Source organism: Carassius carassius, chromosome 35 (genome assembly GCF_963082965.1).
Source record: "Carassius carassius chromosome 35, fCarCar2.1, whole genome shotgun sequence".
Lineage (NCBI taxonomy): Eukaryota > Metazoa > Chordata > Actinopteri > Cypriniformes > Cyprinidae > Carassius > Carassius carassius.
The window spans coordinates 11,516,147-11,543,851 of record NC_081789.1 but is presented as its reverse complement, the minus strand read 5'-3'; the positions used below and the strand labels follow the sequence as shown (position 1 = coordinate 11,543,851).

At 36.5% G+C, this 27,705-nt stretch overlaps 1 protein-coding gene across 1 annotated transcript in view; it reads right to left on the bottom strand.

Moving 5' to 3' along the window:
- Nucleotides 1–27,705, bottom strand: part of fam49bb (family with sequence similarity 49 member Bb) — a 64,023-nt gene that overhangs the window by 4,712 nt on the left and 31,606 nt on the right. The window contains exons 2-6 of the mRNA XM_059524422.1: nt 27,427–27,509; nt 13,504–13,586; nt 11,994–12,115; nt 11,188–11,293; nt 5,294–5,433 (exon numbers count right to left, since the gene is read on the bottom strand). Coding sequence (XP_059380405.1) covers nt 5,294–5,433; nt 11,188–11,293; nt 11,994–12,115; nt 13,504–13,576 — 441 coding nt within the window. The 5' untranslated portion in view covers nt 13,577–13,586; nt 27,427–27,509. The remainder of the gene's footprint in view (nt 1–5,293; nt 5,434–11,187; nt 11,294–11,993; nt 12,116–13,503; nt 13,587–27,426; nt 27,510–27,705) is intronic.

Here is a 27,705-nt window from a genome sequence, read left to right as displayed (position 1 = left end):
GATGGTGCAAAAAAAAAAAAAGACAAAATCTAAATGAAGTCCTTAGCAATTACTAGTATTACTAGTTTTGATATATTTATGGTAGAAAAATTACAAAATATCTTCATGATCTTTACTTGATACCCTAATGATTTTTGGCATAAAAGAAAAATCAATAATTTTGGCCCATAAAATGTTTTGATGGCTATTGCTACAAACATACCTGTGCTAATTAAAGGTGCTGTAGTAAGTTTTTGACTCCACTAAAGCATAAAAATACCACAATATTTTTGCAGATATTTAAGAAACATGCTCAGTTAACATACTTGTTTAACTGAAAAACAATGCTACTCAGTGTCAATCCTGCATACTTTACCTTTAAGACTGGTTTTGTGGTCCAGGATCACATATTGGTTTTTAGCTGTATAGTTGCTATGGCATTGCCATGTTGCTACTGTATACTGTAGGTTACTTACTAGCAACAAAGTCTTGATCAGATCTCTAAATGTGGTTAAATTTAAGTCTATGGGATTATTTTTATTTGTTTTATCGTCCGCCAGGCAGAAATTGTAAGTCGTATCCCTTAGAAAAATAATAGCACACCTCTCAAAGTTGCATAGCAAATTGTAATACTCAAAGTTATGGGCTATTTAACAACTAATAACTCTTAAGTAAGAACAATAGTAATACCGATGCTTGCCTTAGCAAGAACCATTAATAAAATAAAATTGTGTAAGGTGTTTCAAAGGGAGGTAAATCTCCAGGTAATTGCTGATGTGACAGGACTGAAGTAGACAAATATAGTCTGGTAGTCTAGAAGACAAGAACACTTACAGGATTAGCTAAAGCTTTACATAAATGAATACCAGTTCCTTTAGGTAATCAGAGCAATCTTTATCTGACAGGACTGGGACTGTCTGGGACCCATACACACCCTATAGAAGTACTATTTAAATCTAGAGCACACCCCAAAAGATTTGTAGCTTGTGACAGATGGATAAACATGCTTTAATGAAGAGTCATGTTCAATTTAGGGTTCAGTGACAAATTCATTGACAAAGGAGCGGGTGCTTGTCATGATGACAACAGAGACGGGTTAGAGGACAAAGGTCAGGGAGAAGAATTAACTCTTTAGGATTTGCAAGAGCAACTTCAATCAACTTCAAGGTCAACTTTAATCATGAAAATATAAAATAACAGTGAGAAAAATCTCATGATTTTGAAATGTAACAGTTTATTGAATTTTTTTTACATATATCCCTATACAACCTTTAGATAGTGTATACATATCTACGTTTGCATGTGTTGTTTGTTTGATTGACAAGATTGTGTATAAAAGGTTTTTCAACAAAGTTTTGATCATTTATAGGCTTTAGAAGTACAACCCGAATTCCGGAAAGGTTAGGGCCGTTTTTTTAATTTTAATAAAATGAAAACTAAAAGACTTTCAAATCACATGAGCCAATATTTTATTCACAATAGAACATAGATAACATAGCAAATGTTTAAACTGAGAAAGTTTACAATTTTATGCACAAAATGAGCTCATTTCAATTTTGATTTCTGCTACAGGTCTCAAAATAGTTGGGACGGGGCATGTTTACCATGGTGTAGCATCTCCTTTTCTTTTCAAAACAGTTTGAAGACGTCTGGGCATTGAGGCTATGAGTTGCTGGAGTTTTGCTGTTGGAATTTGGTCCCATTCTTGCCTTATATAGATTTCCAGCTGCTGAAGAGGTCGTGGTCGTCTTTTTCGTTTAATGATGCGCCAAATGTTCTCTATAGGTGAAAAATCTGGACTGCAGGCAGGCCAGGTTAGCACCCGGACTCTTCTACGACGAAGCCATGCTGTTGTTATAGCTGCAGTATGTGGTTTTGCATTGTCCTGCTGAAATAAACAAGGCCTTCCCTGAAATAGACGTTGTTTGGAGGGAAGCATATGTTGCTCTTAAACCTTTATATACCTTTCAGCATTCACAGAGCCTTCCAAAACATGCAAGCTGCCCATACCGTATGCACTTATGCACCCCCATACCATCAGAGATGCTGGCTTTTGAACTGAACGCTGATAACATGCTGGAAGGTCTCCCTCCTCTTTAGCCCGGAGGACACGGCGTCCGTGATTTCCAACAAGAATGTCAAATTTGGACTCGTCTGACCATAAAACACTATTCCACTTTGAAATAGTCCATTTTAAATGAGCCTTGGCCCACAGGACACGACGGCGCTTCTGGACCATGTTCACATATGGCTTCCTTTTTGCATGATAGAGCTTTAGTTGGCATATGCTGATGGCACGGAGGATTGTGTTTACCGACAGTGGTTTCTGAAAGTATTCCTGGGCCCATTTAGTAATGTCATTGACACAATCATGCCGATGAGTGATGCAGTGTCGTCTGAGAGCCCGAAGACCACGGGCATCCAATAAAGGTCTCCGGCCTTGTCCCTTACGCACAGAGATTTCTCCAGTTTCTCTGAATCTTTTGATGATGTTATGCACTGTAGATGATTTTGAGATTTGCAAAGCCTTTGCAATTTGACGTTGAGGAACATTGTTTTTAAAGTTTTCCACAATTTTTTTACGCAGTCTTTCACAGATTGGAGAGCCTCTGCCCATCTTTACTTCTGAGAGACTCTGCTTCTCTAAGACAAAGCTTTTATAGCTAATCATGTTACAGACCTGATATCAATTAACTTAATTAATCACTAGATGTTCTCCCAGCTGAATCTTTTCAAAACTGCTTGCTTTTTTAGCCATTTGTTGCCCCCGTGCCAACTTTTTTGAGACCTGTAGCAGGCATTACATTTTAAATGAGCTAATTAAGTGGATAAAAGTGTAAAATTTCTCAGTTTAAACATTTGCTATGTTGTCTAGGTTCTATTGTGAATAAAATATTGGCTCATGTGATTTGAAATTCCTTTAGTTTTCATTTTATTAAAATTTAAAAAACGTCCCAACTTTTACGGAATTCGGGTTGTAAATGCATCAAATGATATAGTAGGCTTTACAGGAATTGATGATGGTTATGTGGATAACTCCACATTTTTTAAGAAATCAAAACAATATCCTCAAATGACATCCATGTCAACAAAACTAATGCAGTCGATTTACTGCCAGACCAGACAGCCCATCCTATCCCTGCAGCGTACGGCGCTACGGCATTGGCAGGCTGAAGTAGGTCACTGCGCCAAGCTGAAAGGAGGGCATGGTTGAATGGAGGTTGGCATGCCACCTTACACCCCCTACCTTCTCGCATTAAGCAACCCCATCTGGGGGGGCTCTTTAATTGGGACATCCCAGTTCCGTGCCGCAGGGCATCAGGGTATATGTGAATGTTTGCATTAGGAAGAGCAGGGTATAAAGTCGCTAGTGTTGGTGCTGAGGTGAATAAAAAAACAGCTAGACGAAATATTATTTGATTTGTTTGGACACATAACCCGAGACAAATGAGGTGGTTTACTGTTCAGTCATTTAGGGTTGTCTGAGTGCCTGAGGTTCTGACATGGTCACAGGAGTGCGTAAAAGCACACTATAGCTCAGCATGCTGCAGTCTTGACATATACGTACACTTTTAAGTGTTTGTTCTGCATTATCATTTAGTGTAAAAGAAACAGCAGGTGTTTAAGATGAATAAGAGAACGAGGAGAGCAAAAGATCAAAAGCTAATTTTCTTGTGATCTTAAATGTCGGGAAAGGTTTGGCAAGTACCTGGGGCAGAGAAAACTGACACGTGCAATTGGAAAGTAATTATTTTCTCATTAGCTGGTTTCTAATCAGAATTAGCATGTCATTAGAGAGACGTGGAAGCTTGTTAAGGCATCACATCCTGGTCAGTCTCATCAGTCGCATAGTAATGTGTAACAGCAGGCTGCATGCTAAAATTCTGATGACTTACATGGCAAGCTCATCTTTTAACCATGCATTTCATTTGATTACAGAACATTTAATTAATGATTTCATCTCATGGTCCTCATATTTCATATAAAGAAAATGAAGTGTGTTTGATAATTAAATACGATGTATATTATTTCCATAACAATTTTCACCAAATGCAGATTACAGTGCTAAATCTGTATGTTAACATTTTTTTCTTCCTATAATTACTAATATTCTGCATATAAGTATTATACTGCAATTCATTATTTTGGTTCAAGCCAGCATAAATTAAAGTCAATATAATACTACCAATATTATAATACCAAATGTTACTATAATATGTGCATATATTATATAAGGTTTAGGTTTAAGGTAGAAAAAAAAAACATTATTTTCCACATAATATACATTACTGTTTCTCTTCTATGCCCTGCCTTTCTGAAACGCATCGATTGTTACAAAGCTCATCGTTCTGAAAAGTGAGGTGTGTGCTGATTGGTCAGCTATCCAGTGCGTTGTGATTGGCCGAATACCTCAAGCGTGTGACGAAAATGTTACGCCCCTCACCATACTGTGGTGTCTTGTGTCCCGGCGAGACAAGACAAAACCAATAAATCCCATTACAAACTAAGCATTTGAAGCATCCAGTTGGGACATAATTACTTATTATAATGACTTACACGTTCTTTGTATGCGTTGCGGACACCGGCATTGTAGGCTACTCTCACAGGAAACAGTCCTCATCCTCCGTAAAATGCGTCATATCTGAATATTTGGGTTGAACTGTTCCCTGTATTGTAAATACAACTTAACCACTGATTTCTATTTATGTACTCTTGTTGGAGGCCAAATAAAGTAGTTTTGCATTTATCTTTCCACTGTGTGACGTAGACATATGGGAGCGTGTTAGAACGAGCTGTTTTAAGAGGGCGTGATTGACTCTTAACTTGTATACAGAATATCTCTTTGGATTTGAGACTTTAGTCTTTGCGACTTTACAGATCTTCTTTATGCACAAAGAGCTTGTAACACTCCAAAAAGAAAGGAAACATCTAAATTGCATCATATGACCCCTTTAAATAGAAATATAATTTGTATTTCTCATTATTGGACTCAAACATGTTCTTGACAGGTTTCGTGATATTCCAACCAATTACTTTTGACCTGTATTGTGTCAGCTCCTTAGTATCAGTACACATCCAATGCTAAATAAACATTTAAATTAACATGAATTTTAAATGCAAATTGATTCAACGACTAACTTGAATAGGAAAATTAACAAGATAAACCTGTATCATGTATAATGGCCTTTCATTTATGCAAAGACTGCAACCAAAAAATAAAAAATGATAAAAAAACAAACAAAAAAAAAACATTACCATCAAGTAACAAGGGAATTTTTTATTGAGGAATAATATTGAGGTATATGGTCCTCACCTTGAGCTCATCAAAACAGAGTGTGAAGTGCAGAATCTCAGCGAACTGTTTGGCAAGGGCTTGCTCTCTCTCCAGATGCTGTGTGGGGTCATCGTATGTCTCACTAGTGAGTGCTCTCAATAGACTATGCAGTGCTGCTTCTGTAGAGTCACACAATGGTCAGTTAGGGTCAATTAGGTTCTCATTGAGTGCAACACATTGTTTAACAATCATACCCCACCCCCCACTGATTAGCTATATTAGCATTATTAACAATATTATCAACTATATATATGTGTGTGTGTGTGTGTGTGTGTGTGTTTGGTAAATATAACTCATACTTTTTAATTAACTAATTGTTGTATACTGTAAAGCAGCCCATAAAAAATACATGACCGTTAGTTTAACACACTATACCATTTAGATTATGACATATTGGTTCATACTAGGGCTGGGATAAACGATTATTTTTTAAACGATTAATCTAGCGATTATTTTTTCAATGCATCGATTAATCTAACGATTAATTTTCCCAGACCGATTCGATTTCGATTATCTCCCCATTAATTGACTACTAACAATTTATACATGTTGATTTACATATCTGAATGAAAAAAACATGAATTCCTTAACATTGCAATATATGTTTATTGCTCTTAAAATTACAAAATAAAAGACTGACTAAGAATGCATTACTTTGCACTTGTATAGAGACAGCATTCAATAAAACCTTGAAGCCTTGAAAACACATAGCTTACTGAAACAAGCTTACTGAACACATAGGGCCTAGCTTACTGAAAAAAAGTTCTTCTTTCAGATGAAAATAACAACAACTTGATGTCTAGCATTCAATAAAAAAGTTCACCCAAAATACTTGTTTAGAGCAATTGAAAGAATACAGTAACCAATGTAAACTTTAGGGCTTTAAGCGAATACAGAGAGTGCTTTTCCAAAAAAAAAAAAAAAAATTAACAGTGGGAGCCAGCAGCCTGTCATGGAGAAAAAAAAAATCTCCCAATGCTACACGTGAAACTTTGGCGTTCCGCCCTTTTTCTATCGTGTCTAATGATTTTGGTTAATATGCACGAGGGAGGGAGGGAGGGAGAGAAGAGAGAGAGAGAGAGAGAGACAGCGCTCGTGTAGTTTGAAGACTGTGAGTGCGCGAGCACGCGTGAAACTTTGGTGTTTCACCCTTTTTCTATCGTGTTTAATGATTTTGATTAATATGCACAAGGGAGAGAGAGAGCAAGAAGCGCTCGTGTTGTTTAAAGGCTGTGAGTGCGCGCGCAGCCGGGGCTCTCTCTCGTACGCGCCCTGTCACTGTCACTCACCGATCAAATAAGGCTTTGACAGCCGCCAAAAAAAAAGATCAATGCAGAAAACCCCCTGGATTGGTTATATAACGTTGGACAGAATGTTGATCTGGCCATCGCGTATATTCAGCGCACATAAGGTAAACGTTTTGAAAACGTTTTTTAGAGAAATAAAAACAGGTCGACGAATCGATGTGCATATTTTGCGTCGACGTATTTTTTGCATCGACGTCATCGATGACCTCGACGCGTTGTCCCAGCCCTAGTTCATACTACTCGTAGACCAGCACTAAGCATCAATCCTTCCATCAAACAACATAAAACCTCTTGTAAACTAAGAAATATTATTTAATGCATAATCTCAAACTAATTTCTCAGAAACATACTCCAGGCTACACAAAAGGCACACTCTTACATAAGGCTTAATCTGAAATTTCTCAATGTTCTTTACTAACACACAGTGATGTCTTAAGCCTCAGTAGACAGCTTGATGACTTGAGAAGCTGTTCTTAACCCACAATTCCCGTTCTCAGTTTCTCCATTGCCCTATTGAGGCAATAAAGTAACAGTACACAGGGGCATGTTAGAATAATTATATTACATAAGAGTCAGCCCTGCAGCAATAAATTAGTTTATGGTTGGGGTACGGTATGATCTCAGTCTGTCCCATCAACCCAATTTTTAATCCTGATCTCAATTACAAGTCTTAAAATATACATATAAACAGAACCAAACAGAGTTGCCCTTGAAGTGATTCACGTCTTGCTGTTGCTAGTATTGCAAAATTGTACAAGAAACTCCTACTGCATGTTGAAAGAGAGCAATGGAAAGAAACAAACAAAAAAAACAATGGTTTGGTGATGTGGCTTTAGATCAATGTATCAACAGCAGTTGATGAACTGAATTAGGTTTGCTCTGAAAGTTCAGACAATTTGGGGGTTTTCAGCTTTATTTTTATTGGCCCATTTAGAAAATTGCAGTAATCAATTCCATCTAAAGGTAAACAAAGGGTAGCTTTGTCTGTCAACATATTTATTTCCATAGAGTTTTTAAGGTTTTACATAGTCAAGCCAGTATAGTCATCGGAGTGTGAGAGAGAGAGAGAGAGAGAGAGAGAGAGAGAGAGAGAGAATTTTTAGGCTGGTGACTCAAGCTGCAGCAGTATGTAGAGTAAATTGAGCAGATTTGCCATACGGTAATGACCTCCATCTGCTTTAGGCAGCTTGGCAGGGCAGAGGAGCTGATTAAAAATGGCCATGGAAGCACAATATTCTCCTCCCAGTCAAAACATAGCTTGAGACGAGCGGATTTTAAGAGCACATGCTGAGAATGGAGTGTGAGGAGAGGACAGCGGTTTGGAGGAAAGCAGGGCAGGGCAAGGGAGTGTAAGTCACATCTCATCAAATAACGAGAACACACGAGAGAAGAAATGACACATGTAGCCAATTGTTAAAATCCTAAATATACACTGAGAGTAACAGTAGTTTGAGATGAACCAGTAAAACAAAATTAAAACAAACAATAAAAAAATGAATAAAAACAAAAACCCAAACAAAACTCAAAAAAAAAAAAAAGGTTTAAAAATTCACTGATGCTCCAGAAGGAAATACGATGCATTAATAGCCAGGGAGTGAAAACTTTTGAACAGGACAAAGATGTCCAAATATTTTTTTTTGTTGAATTTCTTTCTTTTTTTATTTTTTATTTAGTACTGCCCTTTGAAAGCAACAGAAGATAGTTGCATGTTTCCCAGAAGACAAATAAAAGTGATAGTTCACCCAAAAATATATATATATTTTTTTATGTTTATATGCTTACCCCCAGGGCATCCAAGATGTAGGCAACCATTGCAAGACAGTTCAGACATTGCGGTGAAAATCAGAGGTAAAAATCAATATAAATACTGTTCAGCTTCTTGAACAGACCGATCGTTTTGTGTCTTTCCACATCAATGTATCATCACGAGCTGCAGGGTTTAATTTGGTTTTGTTTGTGTATATTTTATGTCTCTCAAAGCCATGATTCCCATTCACTGACATAATAGGACTGAAAGACTACAGAAGTTTCAGTGAAAAATCTCTGTGTTCTACTGAAGAAACAAACTCACCTATATCTTGAATGCTCTGGGGGTAAGCAGATAAACATCAAATTTTCATTTTTGGGTGAACATTCCTTTTAAGGATTTATCTTGATCTTCAAATTCAAAAAGTTTCCACCCCCTGGCTCTTAATGCATTGTGTTTCCTTCTGCAGCATTAGTGATACTGGAAAACTGAAGAATCTGCAGGACATGGAGTATTTTTCTGAAGCACAGTGCTCAGTTTAACTGGTCAGAACAAACAAGGGACTCATAAACAACTATCACAAAAAATTCCTAAATGGGATCCCAAACTTTTGCATGCCACTGTATAAAAAACACATTGGTTGTTCATTAGTACTTATAGAGCACATATTCTGCATGACATTATTGGAAACACTAATAGAATAGGGAACACTATTAACTAAGAGATTCCCCTAAACAAACTCCTAATTAATAGTTAGTAAGGTAGTTGTTAAGTTTAGGTATAGGGTGGATTAAGGGATCTAAAATACGGTCATGCAGAATAAGGCATTAATATGTGCTTTATAAGTACTAATAAACAGCCACTATGCTAGTAATAGGCATGCTAATAAGCAACTAATTAATGGCTAAAAATTTAACCTTAAAATAGAGTGTTACCATATTATTCTGCATTCCTAATCCTACCCAATACCTAAACTAAAAATACTAACTTACTAACTATTAATAAGAAGCAAATTAGTAGTTTACTGAGGCAAAAGTCATAGTTAATGGTTTGTTATTAGTGAGAATTGGACTTTAAAATAAAGTGTGACCATTCTCTCTTTAATATGATTTTATTTTGAATCTATCACGAATCCTGACACTCTGCTCTGCAAGTCTGTCCTTGTCCGGAGACATGGACAGACTCATCAGAACGCAGCAGCATGCATCTTTCACGCTGTTAAAACAATTATAACACCACTGACACCCAAAGACTCAAACGTTGACTTAATGTGCATGGATAGGTTCATCGTCAGGAGAGAGCACTACATGCCAAGTGATCAGTGTAGTTAAGCGAAACATGTCAGACATGAGAGCTTGCGCCAAAAGCTGCTTTAGTGTTCTGGAGCGGAAAGCGCGGGAAAGCAAGATGACCCAGTTTGGTGACTTACATAACATATGGCAGACGCCTTGCCTGCACTCATTGACTACAAGTTCAGGAGCCATTACATAGATTTAAAGTGCAGGGTTTCAATGTCTTCAGGGTAAGACCACCATCAACTTGGGTCTTACTGAGCTGCTAACATCCCTGTGTTTTGATGAGCAACCGCTAATGCTAAGGATGTAATATGATCTGAAGTATTAGATATTTTTTCTCTATGCATATCAGTGAGAAATTTGTACAATTTTTGGAATTTAAGTCTATATATTAGCTAGTGTGTTTGCACAAGAATACGAGAAAAAAAAACAGATGTGGTACTTCTCTGGGTCTGCTTAGGTGTTAGTGTATTTGCACACAATGTGTTAGCGTGCATTTAATTTGTAAGATGTTTACAGCACAGAAAAAAACTGACAAACAGATACTGCCAATTGCTTTTAAGCACATTTATAAGGACAGTTAATGTTTAGTTAATGTGTAATGCTGCTTTTAGAGCATAAACAACATCTGCAAAGTTACGATGCTCAAAGTCAAAGACTACTAAAGACTTCTTCACGGGTTTGTGACATCACTTGCCCCAATGTTTACATAAACCCTGCCTCTGGGTACATGCAACTATCTGTTTTGACAAGGAGGCGTGACGTTTCTGGACAACATGCACTAGTTGGTTAGCGAATCAACACACTGGGCCAACTAACCAATCTTAGCCTGAGTGTGGTATTTCTGAGGGAGTGGCTGCACAGAACCAGGAACTCAAGAGAATGTTTTGATGAGAACGGAAACAGCGGTGAAGAATAGAGGTAAAACGTGTGAAAATAATGTTTTTATTTATTTTATTTTATTTTTTATGAGGTATGAACATGTTACACTGCACACTATAAACACAATCAAGCCTTTGAAAAAAACTTAACAACCACCCCTTTAAGGGCTTCCGGCAGTTTCCCGCCTAAAATAAGAGCTTGATGGGATTTTAAAATATGAGCTTGATGGAATTTTAAGACAAGAGCTTGATGTATGTTTCTCTTTTTGGTTGTGTTGTTAGTATTTGCAGCACATGTGCTCTTAAACTGATGAAGATGTTTTCTTAAGTTTTCTGGTGCTTTTTCTATTTGCATATGTTTTCTGAAGTTGCAGCGCATTGAGCTCTCTCGGCCACCATAACATACAGAATACTTCCAAATGACTTATGGTGGTCTTTTTATTTTTGGAATTCTGCCCCCATTCCCTTTCATAATATGGAAAAGAGCAGCATGGACATTCTGCAAAATATATCCTTTTGTGTTCCATAGAAAAATAAAACATGTTGGAAATGACATTAATTGTGAGTAAATAATGCCAAAATGTTCATTTAAAAGGTTTCTGCATAACTATTTCTGCTATGAAAAACAGACTTGTACATGTACCTAATCTCTGTGAAAATTCGTAGAACTTCTTTAGTTTGCCTACTAGTGGCACCACAGCAGCCCACGCCTGGTCTTGTAATGCCTCATCATTAGGGTTCTGAATTGCCTGAAAAAATAAACACAACATCTTAATAACACAACATCTGGCGAGTTATAAACAACGTTCCCACAAGTCTAAATGGAACATATTATTTTATGACCATATGAGGTTGTGTTAGAATTATGTATGTGTGTGAGATGAGGTTTTTAAATGATGTGCCCATGAGGGTGGCAATTTGAGGATGTAAATCCAAGCACACAAGAGGTTTGAAGGTTTATTCATTATGTTTTTCCATTATGACACTGGGCAGAACATCTAGTCAGTGTTTTTTCTGTCTACCTCGGTGTGCCTTTGAATTTCCAAATTCATGAGGATCATTAAAATAATTACTGAGTGTGCTGACATAAAAAAGAAAGCACTGCATTCTTTTGAGTGAATTGGAAAAAATAAATAAAAGAAACATTCACTTTCATTCTGCAAAAGACGCCAGTCCATGGCAACTGTCTCCGTATAGCAACAGTATCCGTGGCAACAAGATCATCAATCACACTGACATTCACTCATGAGCAAAGTAGAGAATATCAAATAATATGAACATACTGTGAGATGTTTTAAAGCCACCAATATTATTCCTCCAACTCATTTTTGTGTGAATTAATGTGCATACTCTAAAGAGTCAATTTTGCATGAACAAATGTATAAGTTCATACGCATAAGTCAAACATCAGCAGACATCTGTTATCCCGAGAGTGTGAGTGCCCTGTACCTCTCGTATCTCTTGGCCTGCGCCTTTATATGCCTGTAGTTCATCAAGTATTCCCAGTGCATCCTTCAGGACCACATCCACTTCATCCCACGTTTCCCGTTCTGCTTCTGTTGGCTGGGCATCTGAAGGCAGAGGGAGAGAGAGAAATAACTTTAAGGTCTTTAATCAAAAGGTCTTTCAAGGACACATTTAGTCAGTGTCTGACACATTAAAAGAACATACTGTACATAGGCAAATCATGAAAAGGTATAAGAGCTTTATACTAATATAATAATGCAGTAAAAATGTTATTTATGGATAATTGCTGGGGCTATTAAATTTTTGTGTTAAATATTAGTTTGTGCAGTTTTTTATTAATTTTTTATTTAAATAACCCAGGTTAATTTAAATTACAAATTAGATTATTGATGTGACCAATGTAAATATACTTCAGTAGCAGACCTTTTATTAATACCCTTTACTCTACTAGTAGCGTCTTATATACAGTTGGTACACTTATATAATTTGGAATTGGAATTTTGGATATACACAGTCCAAACTTGACATCACTATCAGATGACTGCTGTGCAACTGAGAGGCCATGCAGACTTCTGCTGAACATCTTCATTTGTGTTCCAAATCAAACTGGTTTGGAGTGACAAGAGAGAGAGCAAATTATGACTAAATTAAATTTTTGGGATGAATTCCTCACTGAGGATCTTAAAGCTTATTTGAGTCAAACCTCCACAGCTGAGCCCGTTTCATATGTTTAAAAGGCAAAGTGTGGAATTTTAATTGGTGGAAACTTTAGGCCCACATCTAAAAAAGAAACCTCAATGAGACACTGGCAGCTGTTAACTACAGCTGGCTTCAAATGCAATTTAAGAAATTGAGGGCCACCTCAATTTCCAGCATTCAGATGCCACAGATTAAGAGTGCCATGATCTCTCAGCTTTTTCTTTCTATGTTTTTGTATTGATACAGTAGGTCCTGTTCCAGTGCTCTTGAGCAGACACTATAGGACTTTTTCTTATATGTGTGCGACCAATGAGCCATGAATGTGTCAATGGTTTCAGTGACTCCATATAGCTCCATGTATTTCTTCAAAGGAATGACTATGTGTCTAAAAATGGAGACAAACATGGTAGGATGAAAATGTTCTGTGGACAAGGGTAATAAAAGCCAGGAAACTGTTATTTTCCACTGTCTTTTTTCTTTTTTTTTTTGGTTCATTCACCTTCCTTCGCTTTGGAGAGAGTTTTTGGGTTCAAACAAATGAGATGGTAGCAGATTGTGTGTGGTTCATGAACTGGTCTCCAGGGCAAAGGAGTTTAAGATAGAATCAAGACCAAAAAAGGGAACTGGCATTTTTTACAAGTTGACCGGGTATTGACCTACTGTACACCAAGTCTCCCAGAATCCCAGTTCTCAAACATACCAAAAAGGCATTTTGAGGTAAGCTTGGAGGATGAAATATTATTTACAGCTAATAAATGAAAGAGAGTCAATGGAAAGAGGAGAAGTTTCTCACTTTCAAAATCCAGGAAGAAGTTGGGCTCTTGTTCAAGATCTGTGCATGTCAAAACTTTAAGGAGGTTCCCCATGACAACGTACCTAAAGAAAAAAAAAAGTGAGTTAAGTCACATATTTTGAACAGAAATCATAAATCTGATGGTCAGATTCAGGTTGGGCAGCATTTAACAGCCTTACTTTGATTCTATCATGGCATTAATCTCCCCCATTATCAGTCAAGAAACCATCGCCCTTCCAACCACCAGTTAACGCTCCTTCCCTTTACCCCACAGCTTCCACTCTCCAGACGCAGTGGTTTTCCTGTGTAGGGCCTTGGGTCGACCAGATGTCACTACTGTAACCCCCCTCCTTCAGCACACACACAGAGTTACGGGAATCCCTGTGCTTTGGTGGCCAGTGCCAACCGTGCATTTCATGCCTACTGCTCACGTTCAGTTCCCTATTGAGGGGCCCCAAGCTTTCAAAGTCAAGATTTAGGAAGTAGACTAGTGTTTTTAGATGTAAAAACAGCCCTCTAAAACCATTTATTCTCTTGGGATATCTGAGACTACTGGGTTTAACATTTTGCGCTTGGAAACATAAATAAAAGTAGACGTGTGAAGTACAGAAGCAAAAAACTATCCTTCCAAACAGCAAATTCAAGGAAGATACAGTAGATGGCCACCAGGACAAGACCACAGGAACCTGATGAGTCATCTGCACAATTTTACTTCACTGCAGCCTGGAATGGATCTTCTGGTTTGGTCTGGCCAGAGGAGAACTGGCCCCCCGACTGAGCCTGGTTTGAGCCTAGTCGTCTCTGGCTTGCTTAGTTTGGGACACTTAATATCTAGCGAAATCGTCAACTTAAATGCACAGATATTATTTAAACTGACTTGAGCTGGATGAGGACGACATCACTGAATTCAATGATGAATTGCCTTTAACTGAATTTGAGTGAAATTTAGTGTTTACTATTGTCATTTTGCATTATTGACACGTATTTAATACTGAAGTTGCTTTGACACAATCTGTATTGTTGAAGGCGCTATACAAATAAAGGTGAAAAGAAAAAAGGGGAAGGAAAACTCACATTCCCAAGATGTTCAATAGAGGGGTTATTTCACAAGGAGAATTTATGGTAAACGGTTTGTTCAAAACCTATTTTTGTGATGGTATCACAACCATGGGCTTATTAATTAATGACCGCCTACCTATTTAGTATTCAGCAGCTTGGACTACTCTGATGAACAATAGTGTAAGCAACACAGCCTCGCAGCAAATAAGTTGAGACAACAGCAACAATAAATCCCAGTGATGAGAGCACCAACTTTCTGGTGCACAATCTGAGCACCTGTGTTCCCCACGCTATCAACTGGAGTGTACTGTGAATGGCTATGTATTCAACTGTACGCATGTGCTACGTAAACAAAACTAAAGCACATTTTGGGCTTAGGATGACGTCCCAAAGTGTAAACAACAGTTAAACAGTCGAACACAGAAACTTGACTCAACTGACTCAATCAAGGATGTTAGTTTCCGGATTAACCATTAACAACAATGGAAAATGGGGGAGTATTTGGGAAACCTGCTTAGAAGTGTCAATGTATTTGCTTGGTGATGCAGGTTAAGCTATGACTAACTCGGACTGCCAATTGACTGCCAATGCTACAGATCTGTACAATATTGCACCAATATATTTCAAGTTATAAAAACTACTTTTTAAGCCTATCTGTGAGAAAGTCAACTATAAAAGAAAGATTCTGAGAAAACACACGGAAGGGTAAAATAACAACATCCTTCCTCCAATGCATACCAGGCTGCTCCAACACAGCCACCTGACATCAACCCCCGATAAATACTGTTAGCTGATGGGAAAATGCCTCCACCACAACTCTCAATGGCATTTCTCTGTATGAAAGTGGTTTCTACCAAGAACTGCTCTCGTCTGAAGGAAAGGAATGAGTGTCAGGAGAGGAGCTGTACACACTTACCAAATGCACAATTCAGCTGCATATAACCTATTAAAAAGTTTAAAAGAAAAATGTGTACAACTATAAGTTTTTATGCTTAATTAAATAATAATAATAATAATAATAATTAAAAAAATAATAATAATAATTTTAATGACATCCATAACATAAAAATAATTGTTAATTTATTATTGCACGGTATTGTAAATGCATTAAAACCAAAAATATAATACAATACAATAGAATAGAATAGAATAGAATAGAATAGAATAGAATATAATATAATATAATATAATAGCACTTTTAGGTATAATTGCCCAACTTTGCCTACCTGTCTATAAAATGTTATCTATAAACACACACACACATTCACATACACACACCCACACACAGTAAACAGGAGCAGATTTATACAATGCCTTGACTAATCTGTAATTCTTTCACAGGCTGTCGTAAAGGTATCTGCATAATACAAAAAGACTGAACAACACAAAATGACTGGGTTGTGTTTACTTTCACCTAGTACAAAAGATAAAAGAGGAGAGTAAAGCAAACAACAGTGAAAGGGTCAATCTAGGCCATAACTACCCATGATTCCTGTGCCTCTGGTGGGAAGAGTGATGGGTGTAAGAACACACACATAAGCATACAGGCGGCTAGATGTGGGTCACAGACATGAGTGTGTATTTGTGTGAATGGGTGTTATATAATCTAGCTGATGATCTAGCTGCAGATATAGACAGCATGAGAAAAACAGTCACTCCAACAGTGTATATCTTTCAGTACAAGAAAATTAAACAGTCACATACATGTGCAGGCGCACATAAATGTAAAAAATGTTTTTTAAAAATTACTTTTTTTCTTTTTGGAGTCAACAAGTGATTTTGGCAGTTGGTTTGTGTAATTGGTTAGTATGTGAGGAGAACATTTTCACAGTACATTTTCTTAACCAACATCAAAGATTTTAGGTTAAACATAAGGGAAAAGTCATTTCCATTTTAAAAATTGAATTTATAAAAAAAAATATATAGTAAAGTGTAAAGCAATGACTTTTACAATAATTATACATAAAAAGTAATATTCTTGTGATATACTACGTTCTAAAGCTTTTTGCCTCTTCCATGCTTTCGTTACAATAATGTCTATAAGTCTGCTTACTTTTATTCAATTTATTAAAGACTATATTATTAAAATAAATCATTATTATAATAATATTATAAAATATTATTATTTAACACTGATAATAAATTGATTAATCAAATGGCATTTCATTAACTGTCATTAATTTCATTATTAAATGTGATTAAGTTTCAACTGATTTACAGCCCTAATAAAAAGTACAGGAAAAATATTTGAAATTATCTTATTCAATTATATTATTTTTAGTTTAACATGGCACACCAGGTTACACAGCTGAAACGGCTTGACATTTTCTGTCAGCTATTCGTGTACGTCTGAACTGGGAACATGGAAGAGAGCTGGAGAGGGTGTATGCAGAGTGACAGGAGACAGGCTGCTGACAGGTGAAAAGTTGAGACATGAGCAGGTAGACAGGTGAACAGAAAGTGTCTGGAAGCGGAGGCAAAGAGACAATGGGTGGGAGAGATTTGACGAAGAGTGACGCTGGTGAGGTTGAAGTCAGGTGAGCGTCTGAGCTGGGACCATCTGTGTGCACGAGGGTCTCAAACAGGTACAGGAACCCATGGAAGTTGCTGACGGTAAACCAATGATCAAAAGCACTCTAACTCATAACGACAGAAGCAAGGCTTGCTCTAGCCAGTGTATTCTAACTGATTCAGACATTTACACTTTACAAAAGAGACATGGACACATGGTGAGGGGCTGTGACAGGTTAAAGCCACGCCGAGGATCATATGGAGGTCAATGCTTAGCAAAGCTCAGGATTAGAGTTCAAGGTCAGTGGCGTGAATCGATTACCAGCCTCACAAAACAACTGCTGAAGTAGCGCAAAATAACAGATTTCTGCTTCGGCCTGCTTGCAAAGGTGGCATTTGGTCTTTGTTTTTAAGGTGTGCTAGAGGGAGTTACAAACCATGTTAAATTTATGGACAATCAAAAACAACAATAAAACTACAGAAAAAGCCCAGAAAAAAATTTGAAGCGCCATGAAATCCAAATTCACATTATAATATTTTAAAACTACGATATAATATAAAATGAACAGTCTACCAATAAATGAAGCTTCTTAAAACACTGATCTGGCTATACTGTTATCTTTAAAAGTTTATTTAATAAATTCAAGTGTTTAATAAATTCAAGTCAAGAGTATAAAAAAAAAAATTGCATAATAATGTAGTAAATTGATCTAAATATAAACATTATACTTTCAATATTTTACAATATCACTGTTTTTACTGTATTTTGATTTAATAAATGCAGCCATAGTAAGCATAAGAGAGATCTTTAAAAATTATAAAAAAAATTCTTACTGACCTTAAACTTTTGAACATAGCAATTACCCACAATACCCTTCTATCCATAGCAAAGATTAAGTGAAAAACTCTCTAAAGGGTTACTCCACCCAAAAATGAAAATTTTGTCATTATTCACTTACCCCTATGTCGTTCCAAACCCCTAAAAGCTTCGTCTTCGGAACACAATTTAAGATATTTTGGATAGAAACCAGGGGGGCTTGTGGCTGTCAGATTGACTGCCAAATAAATTACACTGTCAAGGTCCAGAAAAGTATGAAATACATCGCCAAAATAGTCCATCTGTCATCAGTGGTTCAACCGTGATGTTATAAAGCAGCGAAAATACTTTTTGTACATGAAGAAAACTAACGACTTTATTCAACAATTTGTCTCATCTGTGTCTCTCCGCATCACTGTAGCGCCATTTTGGAGAATATGAGCTGAACGCAAGCAGCGTACGGTATTCCGTGTCAGCAGTGACAAAGGGATACGTTTTCTATGTGTATTTATGCTTTGATTTGAACGAAAACAGTGCATTCATGCAGCACGGCTGACACAGAAGACTGACTTTTATGGGTTTGGAACAACATTGGGATGATTAATGACAAAATTTTCATTTTGGGATGACTGACAGACAGACAGTTATAAGATGGTATAATAATGCTTTTTACTTTACCGTTGGAAAGTTACTTGGAATAAATGTGACCTGAATCCAAGTCATGCCATTAATGTACTGCTGCCAAGTGCGACAACCCTAAATCCCACCCAGCACTCCCTCCAACCATTAGGGGGTCATTTCAAGGATGGCCATCTCAAAAATGTAATTTGACAATCATGTTTCTTTAAAAAGATACAAAAATGAAAGCTACCTTTGAAACAAAACATTTATTATCATAAGGCTCAATGTCTTTTGCATTTATGTCATTATTATAGGAACAAACGTGATCGAGGTGTATGAATTAAGAACTAATAAGAGCCCTTTATAAAAATTAAAGAAAACCGTGAAAAGTGGAGAACATTTATCAAGGTCCTCCTAATATCTCCTCATGACAACAACCAGCTATGTGGGCCAAACTGACAAGAGTGTAGATTATATTAGGAACAGTGCATTTGCCTCTCAGCTTCATTCACAGCAGTCCCAAAGGGTGAAGGAGAGCTCCCTGAACGAGCGCTTTCTGACAGAGAGAGACTCTGACCTGGTTGTGTTCTTTACGAAGCCTCCTACTGGGAGATTGCGTGCTGGAGGAGAGGAGCTACGATGGGATTCTGGAGAAGGAGGGGGCAAAGGGGGGCTCGTCTAAGCCCGCTGGGCACTTACGATTCACTACTGCATTGTGATTGGCTACACGCAAGTTCTTTTGCACTCCACTGTATCCATGGAGTTGAAAAAACCTGGTTCTTCCAAAAACACACTGACAGCCAATCAGAAAGCGAATGGCGAGGTGGAGGGGAGGATGAGGGCACTGGAGCAGTAGTCTGACTTAACAGCTTGTGTATGAATATATGAATAGCAATGAGGTAATGCACCAAAAATGCACAACTAGTGCAACAGCGACACGCCGATTAATCACGCAAATTCTGCAAATAACTGACATTCCAGTCTTAGGATGCATAAATACATATGATTAATTACTTACTAACAATTAATACTATTTATAATAATTACGCTATTATATATAATAATATATGTGTAAATAATTGTATTAAATGATGATAATTTTATGTAAAATAGAATGAAATTCATAAGAATAATGGATGAATGATTCATAAGAATTTAAAATAGTTGCATAATGAGTTGTGATGAAAATAATTAAATGCAATTAGTATATATACATATACATATAAACATATAACATATATAATATAATACATCTATTTAAGGAGTAGATATAACAAAGCAACCCATAACTATCTGGATGTAAGGCATGCTGGAATTCTGCAGGAGCACTGCAGCATGGGAATCCACGTGCGTCGCCATACTACACTACTGCTGTGGCACCACAGGAAAAAAAAACAACAACCTCTCCCCACCCTGATTCCCTCCGTCACGTGGGCACAGCCATGGAGTGGCTAACCAGCTGCCTCTGGCATCGAGGGGGAGGGGAGCGAGTGAATTAGTGTGTATTTTCATGTGTGCGCTTATTTGAGTGAGTGGATGCAATAACCCAGTAATATATGGTGAAGTATACGCAGAATTGAAGCTAATGTGAGAATATTGCCAGAGGAGCGACACTTAACATACCAGCCTTGTCTGAAATCAAATTTACAGAGGCTTAGCCAATGATTTATACAATTCAGCCTTTACGATGCACATTAATTGACTATCATTTTCCAAATGCCAAGCGTGTGCCTGTTAATGTATGCTGAAGAATGAGTAATGTGTGTGTGCATGTGATGCATCATGCAGTGTCACTCTTACGCAGCATCACTTACATCCTTGTCTGCAGTCTTAACTTGACCTAAATTTCCTGGGGCGTGCCGCCACATCGCATTAGCCTACTATAGTAGCAGTGTTCTGATTTCACCCCAGCCTTTTGAAACCCACCAAAATGAACTGAATATGGGGATGCAGATGCCCTTTATCCACCGCCAAAACTTGCATGACCTGCTTGACCAAACCCATCCTGGCGTTAAATGCGTTAAATAAACCTAAGCAAACAGAAGGGTGACAAAAGAGGAAAAGGATCTGTGTTTTTGTTTTTGATTCGTAGCTCCGCCCACACTGGCCAAACTGTAGTAAACAGCCGCTTTAATGCCCTCTTTAAACATGTTGTGGCAAAAATCAAAACAAATGGCTGGATAAGCCAATGAGGTTGCAGCGCATTTGTGGGATGTCAGCTATTGGTGCATCCGGGTTGAGTTTAACTGCAACAAACAACACTGTCCAACGACAACCGTGACATTTGTAGCTTTGATATCAGCTGCACTGACAAACAGCGGCACGCAAACAGCACAGTGTTACTGGTGATCACTTACAATTGTTATCATATAAAATATTTGCATAAGTCTCAAGTAGGTGGTGGTTTATGGTGATAACCGGAGAGGTTCAGAGTAGGATTTTTGGTTAATCTCTCCTACAATAGGACCACTTAGGCAGCACTGTACCTCTCATGATCAAAGCAAGAAACCATGGCAACCGAATATCATAAGCCAAAACAGGGCACCTCATCTGAAAATGTTGGGAGAAGGAATTTTAAGCCACTCTGTTCCAAATGTTGACATGCGTCACTTCCATTTCTGAAGCTGCTGTGATTAAGATAATCTTCCAAAGGTCCTTTTCTGTAAAGTCAAGATGAGTTCCACCAAAAGAAAGAAAACGGAGAGATAGAACTTTATGCATCCCGCCTCGTAACATCCATATCCGCTTCAGAAAACTGCAGAATTGGAAAGAATTCATGTTGACTTGGTGTCCTTCTTTCACTGTGAAGGTCTTTAAGATCTGAGAATGTCATTTGGTACAAAACAAGCAAAGTCTGGTCTCTGCATACAGATTAAGACATTTTCAACATCTTTTGGCATTACTTGACATTTAAAAAATGAGCCAATGCTCATTTAAGTTTCTTTTATTTTCTTAATTCAGAGTAAGTGTGTGGCAGTCAGGAGAGCTGTTAATGCAGAGTATGAGGGGTGGGGCACTGTCAAACGGAGATGGGATTTTTGAGGCTATGCATGGCACAAGCTGGATTTGTGCGAAGAGGCTTGAGTTCCTTTTTTAGTCACAGAGCACCCTCTGCTGACAGCAAGAAAGCTGTGTACAGAGGGCCACTCCCTATTCTCTGGGTAAAAAATACAAATAAAAATAAAACACTGAATTAAAAATCAATCAATAAAATTAAATTAATAAAAAAAAGGCCCCAGCATCCCTGTGATCCTAAACATATAATGCAAAGAAATAGGGGGAAAATTAAATAAAATGATATTACAACAAACTGTATGTATAAAAACATTATTTCAAATTTAAATTTCATCTTTTTTTTTTTATGATTTCAATCTGAGCTGCTGAGATCCAGCACTGTTGTCACCCTACAAAGGACAAGCGGTTGTGAAAACGGATGATAGAAAAAAAAGGATATAATATAATAAAAAGCATTTGAGAAATGTAATACTGTTTATTGCATTAATACATAAAACATTAATATTTTACATCCAGAAAAATCCAAAATCCCTATTCTTGGAGACATAAATGTCATAATGAGGTAAAAAAAAAATATATTATTATTATTCATTTTAAATATTGGCCATGGAGAAATAAAAAAGCAGATACATTGAGATCAGTAGCAATACATTAAGAGCAACAAAGTAAGCAGCACTGTTTACCAGCACTGTATCACTACAGAGACTGAAGAATGGCTTTAGAAAACTTTGTAAAAGACAGGTTGATGGAGAATGATTTTGCCATTTATACAGCAGAGGAATGACACGTCTGTAAAATGCCTGTGGTATGCATGGGTGGGTGGTAAGTGCACTGTATACATGAGACACAGTAAATGAAAGGGGAGCTAACCCAATGAATATTTAACTAATCCTTCCACTCCCTTTAGCTGCATCAACATGTCTCTTAGAGCAGGCACTGACTCACAAAACACAATGCCATCCTTCTCATACTTAAAAGACATCCCAGATCTCTAGGCAGTGGTTGTCTGTTCTCTCAGCACCAATTTATCTTGTGTCATCATGTCTTAAAAGGGCACTTGTAGCTAAAGGGCCATGAAAAAGTAAAACTGTAATATGTGTATTTAGCTTTGGTGTCATTTAGTTATCTGCTACATAGTAATGTACTGATTTGGGGGAAATAACAATTATTTTAAAATGTATTTATTTATTCTCATCATAAATTCTCACATCTTCCATAAAAAAACTAATGCCTTCAAGGTCCTCAGACAAGCAACAACCATACACTGATTCAGATCTGATTCAGTCCAGTCTATCTATCAGAAAATATTTGTTCAGAAATGAAAATATACATACCATCATGAAACACATTCACAACTTTGACGATGACAATAACTTTGCAAATGGTGCCACCTGCTGTACAAAATAAGCAATCACTTCAACACAATTCAATATCACCAAAGTATAATACACCAAATATGATAGATAGATAGATAGATAGATAGATAGATAGATAGATAGATAGATAGATAGATAGATAGATAGATAGATAGATAGATAGATAGATAGGGTTGTGAGTTTAATGAAAAGTGTATAATTAATTAAATTAAAAAAATTAATAAATTAAAAAAATCATTTTAAAACAACAATCCAAATAAAACACTTACTAAAAATCATGGAATATTCCAATTCTTTACCTGCATGTCATGCGACAATTATTTAATTTCAAAGTACTGTTAACATGCAAAAGTTATTAATTGTTAACTTATTATTTTAAAATTTCAGGGGGACTTCAAGTTGATACATTAAATACAAGTGGTTTAGCTGGTAAAAAAATAAAAATAAAAAATAAGTGTGGATATTCCTGATTTACTTGAAAAGAAAAATTATGGGATTTTGTGCAGTTTAATGTTAGAAAGACAAAAGTCTTCCTAAGACAAAAACTTATGTGAATATGTAATAATGTTATCAATAAAAGTAACTGTAGTCTTATTTCAAGCATTTTAAAATGCATATGATATACATATATATATATATATATATATATACATTCACACACACACACACACACACACACACACACGTATATATACAGTAAAGGACAAGTACTTAATTTTTGTAATCAAATTATGTAACATTATCAGTTACACAGCACTATTTGTCTTTAGTAACTAAGTCTTCTGTAATCCTAAGATAACAGAAGAAGCCAAGGAAAAGCAGAAGACGAACTGATGTTCATAAAAAAAAAAAAAGAGGATCATTCAATGTGGATGGTTTATTGAATGATCTTATTTACATATCTTTGACTGACCAGCACTTATACTTACCAAAGTTGCATTTACTAAATCAAAAATACAGTAAAACAACTGGCTTCTATCTCAACATGTAAATTATTCCTGTATTTAACTTATTAATATTCACATGAGAAAAGATTGAGATTAGATTTTTTTTTAAATAACCAGTTATCCAGTAATTCATCCCTAGACAAAATGCAGACAGCTTCTGATACTTTCAGACAATAATCATGCATTAATCATACAGTTATTCTAACAACAAATAGCTCAGAGCAATCATGTAAATCCTATTAAAGTGATGAATCCTCTGGTAGAGACAGTTTTCAAGATTACCAGACAGTGGCAGCATTGGCTGATATGCAGGGGGAGGGGCTGACACTGGTAAAGATGACCTCAGGCTCCACTGCTAGACACATATAATCCATCCTTGACTCTCGAAAGTACAAGGCGTTTTCATTGGCTCCCAGCCACAAGATTTGGAATAATCCAAATGCATCGTCTGTAATGCACAACATCATGACCTGGCGTACTGAAACCATCTGATTTATTTCATGCACTAGGCTTCCTCTTACAGATAACTGTCAGATGTAAAGGGTGTGTTCACAACCTCAAAAGTCAGCAATTATGTGTGCAACAGCTTGCCAAGTTATCCATGGAAACAAAAGCAAAAATAAATATGGGCAGTTGGGGTGGGAAATAATAAAAATAATGAAAATACAATAAATTGGTGGAAAAAGACGCAAGCAAAAAAAAAAAAAAAAGTCAGAAGGGTGGAGGAGTGTCATCATGTACGATACACATGCTGTACATTGAAATTTACATCAAAATTAAGCACAACATAGCGCAAATCACATTAAAAATTATACTAAGTTGCATGCACAGTGAAAACAGAAGCTTCAAGCAGAAAAGACCCTAATCATCACCCTTTTTATCAAAGCATTCTAAGCATTCCTGCCCATCTAACTAAAGACGCACACATTCAGTACCCACTGCACGCTCAGAGAAACGACAGAACAGCTATTCGCTTGGCTTTAGACTCCCCTCCATCATGCATATAAATGGGGCCACCTTCTGCAAACTCTGACCCTTTGATTACATAAGACACCATCCTAGAGCAACAGGAAGCTGCATTACTTAATCCCTCTTTATGTCCCACAATGCCGTTCACTTCCGCAGTAACTATGTTACACAATCTGGGCTCACATCTCTGCAGGATAAAATGCGAAGACATTTTCTCTTTTTTTAACCTTTTTATTTTTTATTTTTTTACTTAACTCTTTTTTTTGCATAATTTACATACTAATATAGGTTTTTATATATGGAATTGATTTTCATATTTGTATTTTCTGGTTTCATTTTGTCATTTCTACTAACGGTTTATTTTTTTATAAATTTTTTGTTAATTCACAAACATTGTTTTTGTTCATTTTCATCTCTGTTTTAGTTTATTTGTTATATTATCAAACTGAGAAATGAAAGTGAAATGTTGCTTTGGCAACTAAATGATAATACGTTTAAGTACATTTATTCTATTTCAGTCAACGTTATATGATTTTAAGTAATGACAATGTTTCCATTTATGGTTTTAGTTAACTATAATAACCCTGGCTTCAAACAACATTGAAAGAACTACATGTCATCAACTGCTGGGAAAACAGCACAGCTTTCTCAGATGTATCTCAGACTATAAAGCTGAGGATGATCAAGTGTAAGTGTACAAAATCTTCAACCAGAAAAAAATACTGCATCAAGTAAATCATAAAACAATAAACAAACGTTTGTGTCTGAGGCTTAAATGAAAGAATTCAAAGCTTATCTCAACGTTCAAACCAATCACAAATGCTAAGACGGATGATAAACACAAAGACTGCTTTGCACCTGCAACACATCAACAGCCATAAGGGCAGGAAGACTCCACATACCAGAAAACACTGAACCAAGAATATCCCACACCCCAATCCAGCAGCTCAGAGCAGAATCACACAAGAGCTTGAGCTCACCAACAGATTGCTGCACTGACAAGAGAATCATTGCTAAGATATTAGGGGAATGCAAAAAAAGGAAGTGGTTTTGGACAACTGGACTACGGTGACATTCTTATGTGAAAGTTTTGGAAGTCTGCAATTCACTCTAATTTTTTCGAATGAAAACTTTAAAGGGGTCATTGGATGCCCATTTTCCACAAGTTGATATGATTCTTTAGGGTCTTAATGAAAAGTCTGTAACATGCTTTGGTAAGTCTGTAAAGTCTGTAAATATCTCAATGGTAGTGCAAAAAACACCTTTTCAGAGCAAGCCGTTATGTAGCATTTTCCTTTAAATGTTAATGAGCTCTGTTCACCCGCCCTTATCTTCCAAGCTGCTCTCAGAGAGAGAATTAAAAACTGGCTAATTAGCACATTATTAGGAAAGGCCTTATACCGTATTTTTCTGACTATAAGTTGCACCTAAGTATGTCGCATCAGTCCAAAAATACGTCATGACGAGGAAATAAAAAACATAAGTCGCACTGGACTAGAAGTCGCATTTATTTAGAACCAAGAACCAAGAGAAAACATTACTGTATACAGCCGCGAGAGGGAGCTCTATGTTTTCAGGGGTAGACTACAGGAGCACTGAGCAACATAGAGCGCCCTCTCGCGGCTGTAGACGGTAATGTTTTCTCGTGGTTCATGTCAAATTAATTTTGATCATGAAGTCGCACCTGGCTATAAGTCGCAGGACCAGCCAAACTATGAGAAAAAGTGGTACTCACTTTGGCACAATTTGAAAAAAGGGTGAACATTTTTGTAGAAAAATGGGTGGATTTTTCTCATTATAGGGGGGTTGTGTAGTGTACACACTGCCAACACACATTTCAGTTAAAACAACTTGTAAAAGTGCATGTAGCATCCGATGACCCCTGTAAAATGTAATTCTGTGAATAGACACCTTTCATTCATTTTCACATTTTACTGTACCATGAATTATCCTGAACTTGACGGGCATTTTTATTTATTCTGGTGGCATTTTTGCTACGATTCCCCATTAATTTCCAATTCTGGTAAGTATATACTTATAATGTAATAAAAGAGTTCTATTTTATCAAAAAAAAAAAAAGGGAAGTACAAAAATATTTATAAGAAATGTTTATTGAGCTCCAAATCAGCTTTGGCATCACAGGAATAAATGACATTTTAAAACATTAAAATAGAAAAAAAGTTGTTTTAATAATAAAAATAAAAATGGTTCTAAAAATGGTAATACTATTTTACAATATTACAGTTTTACTGTATATTGGATCAAATAAATGCAGTCTTTGTGAACATTAGATAATTCTTTCAGAAAAATCTTACCAAACCCAAATATCTGAATGACAGTATATATAATGCTTGACAAAATTGATATCCTATTGAAATCTTTTCCAAAATTTACAGGGGAATAAAATAACACATTTCATGATATGACCCATTTAAAATAGTTCTGGTAGCACAGTTACAAGTTGACTGACTCCTTATGCTAACTGCCCTAGACAAATTATTATTAATACACAAGTTTTAATAAAACAATGACTTCAACAGTTCATACATTAAAAGAATTGCACAGTAGTTATAGTAATAGGGCTGTGATTGTGTGTGGAAATTCTTACCAGCAGAAAAGCAGAGGTGGTGACAGAAGGGAGGCCTATCCAGGCACTCGCAAAGGTCGCAATCCTACAGAAATACTAACAATCTGAAAAGAGAGTTAAAAAAAATAGAAGTTTTCATTACAACAACTCAAAATAAGAAAATGTCAAATGTAATATCAGTGATTGTGTGTGCTTTTAAATAGCATTTCCCTATTTCAATTCCTCTACACATTTATTTTTTAAAGTCTTTCTCCCCATAATTTCACAATTACATTTCCAGAAATAAGCTTTAACACACTA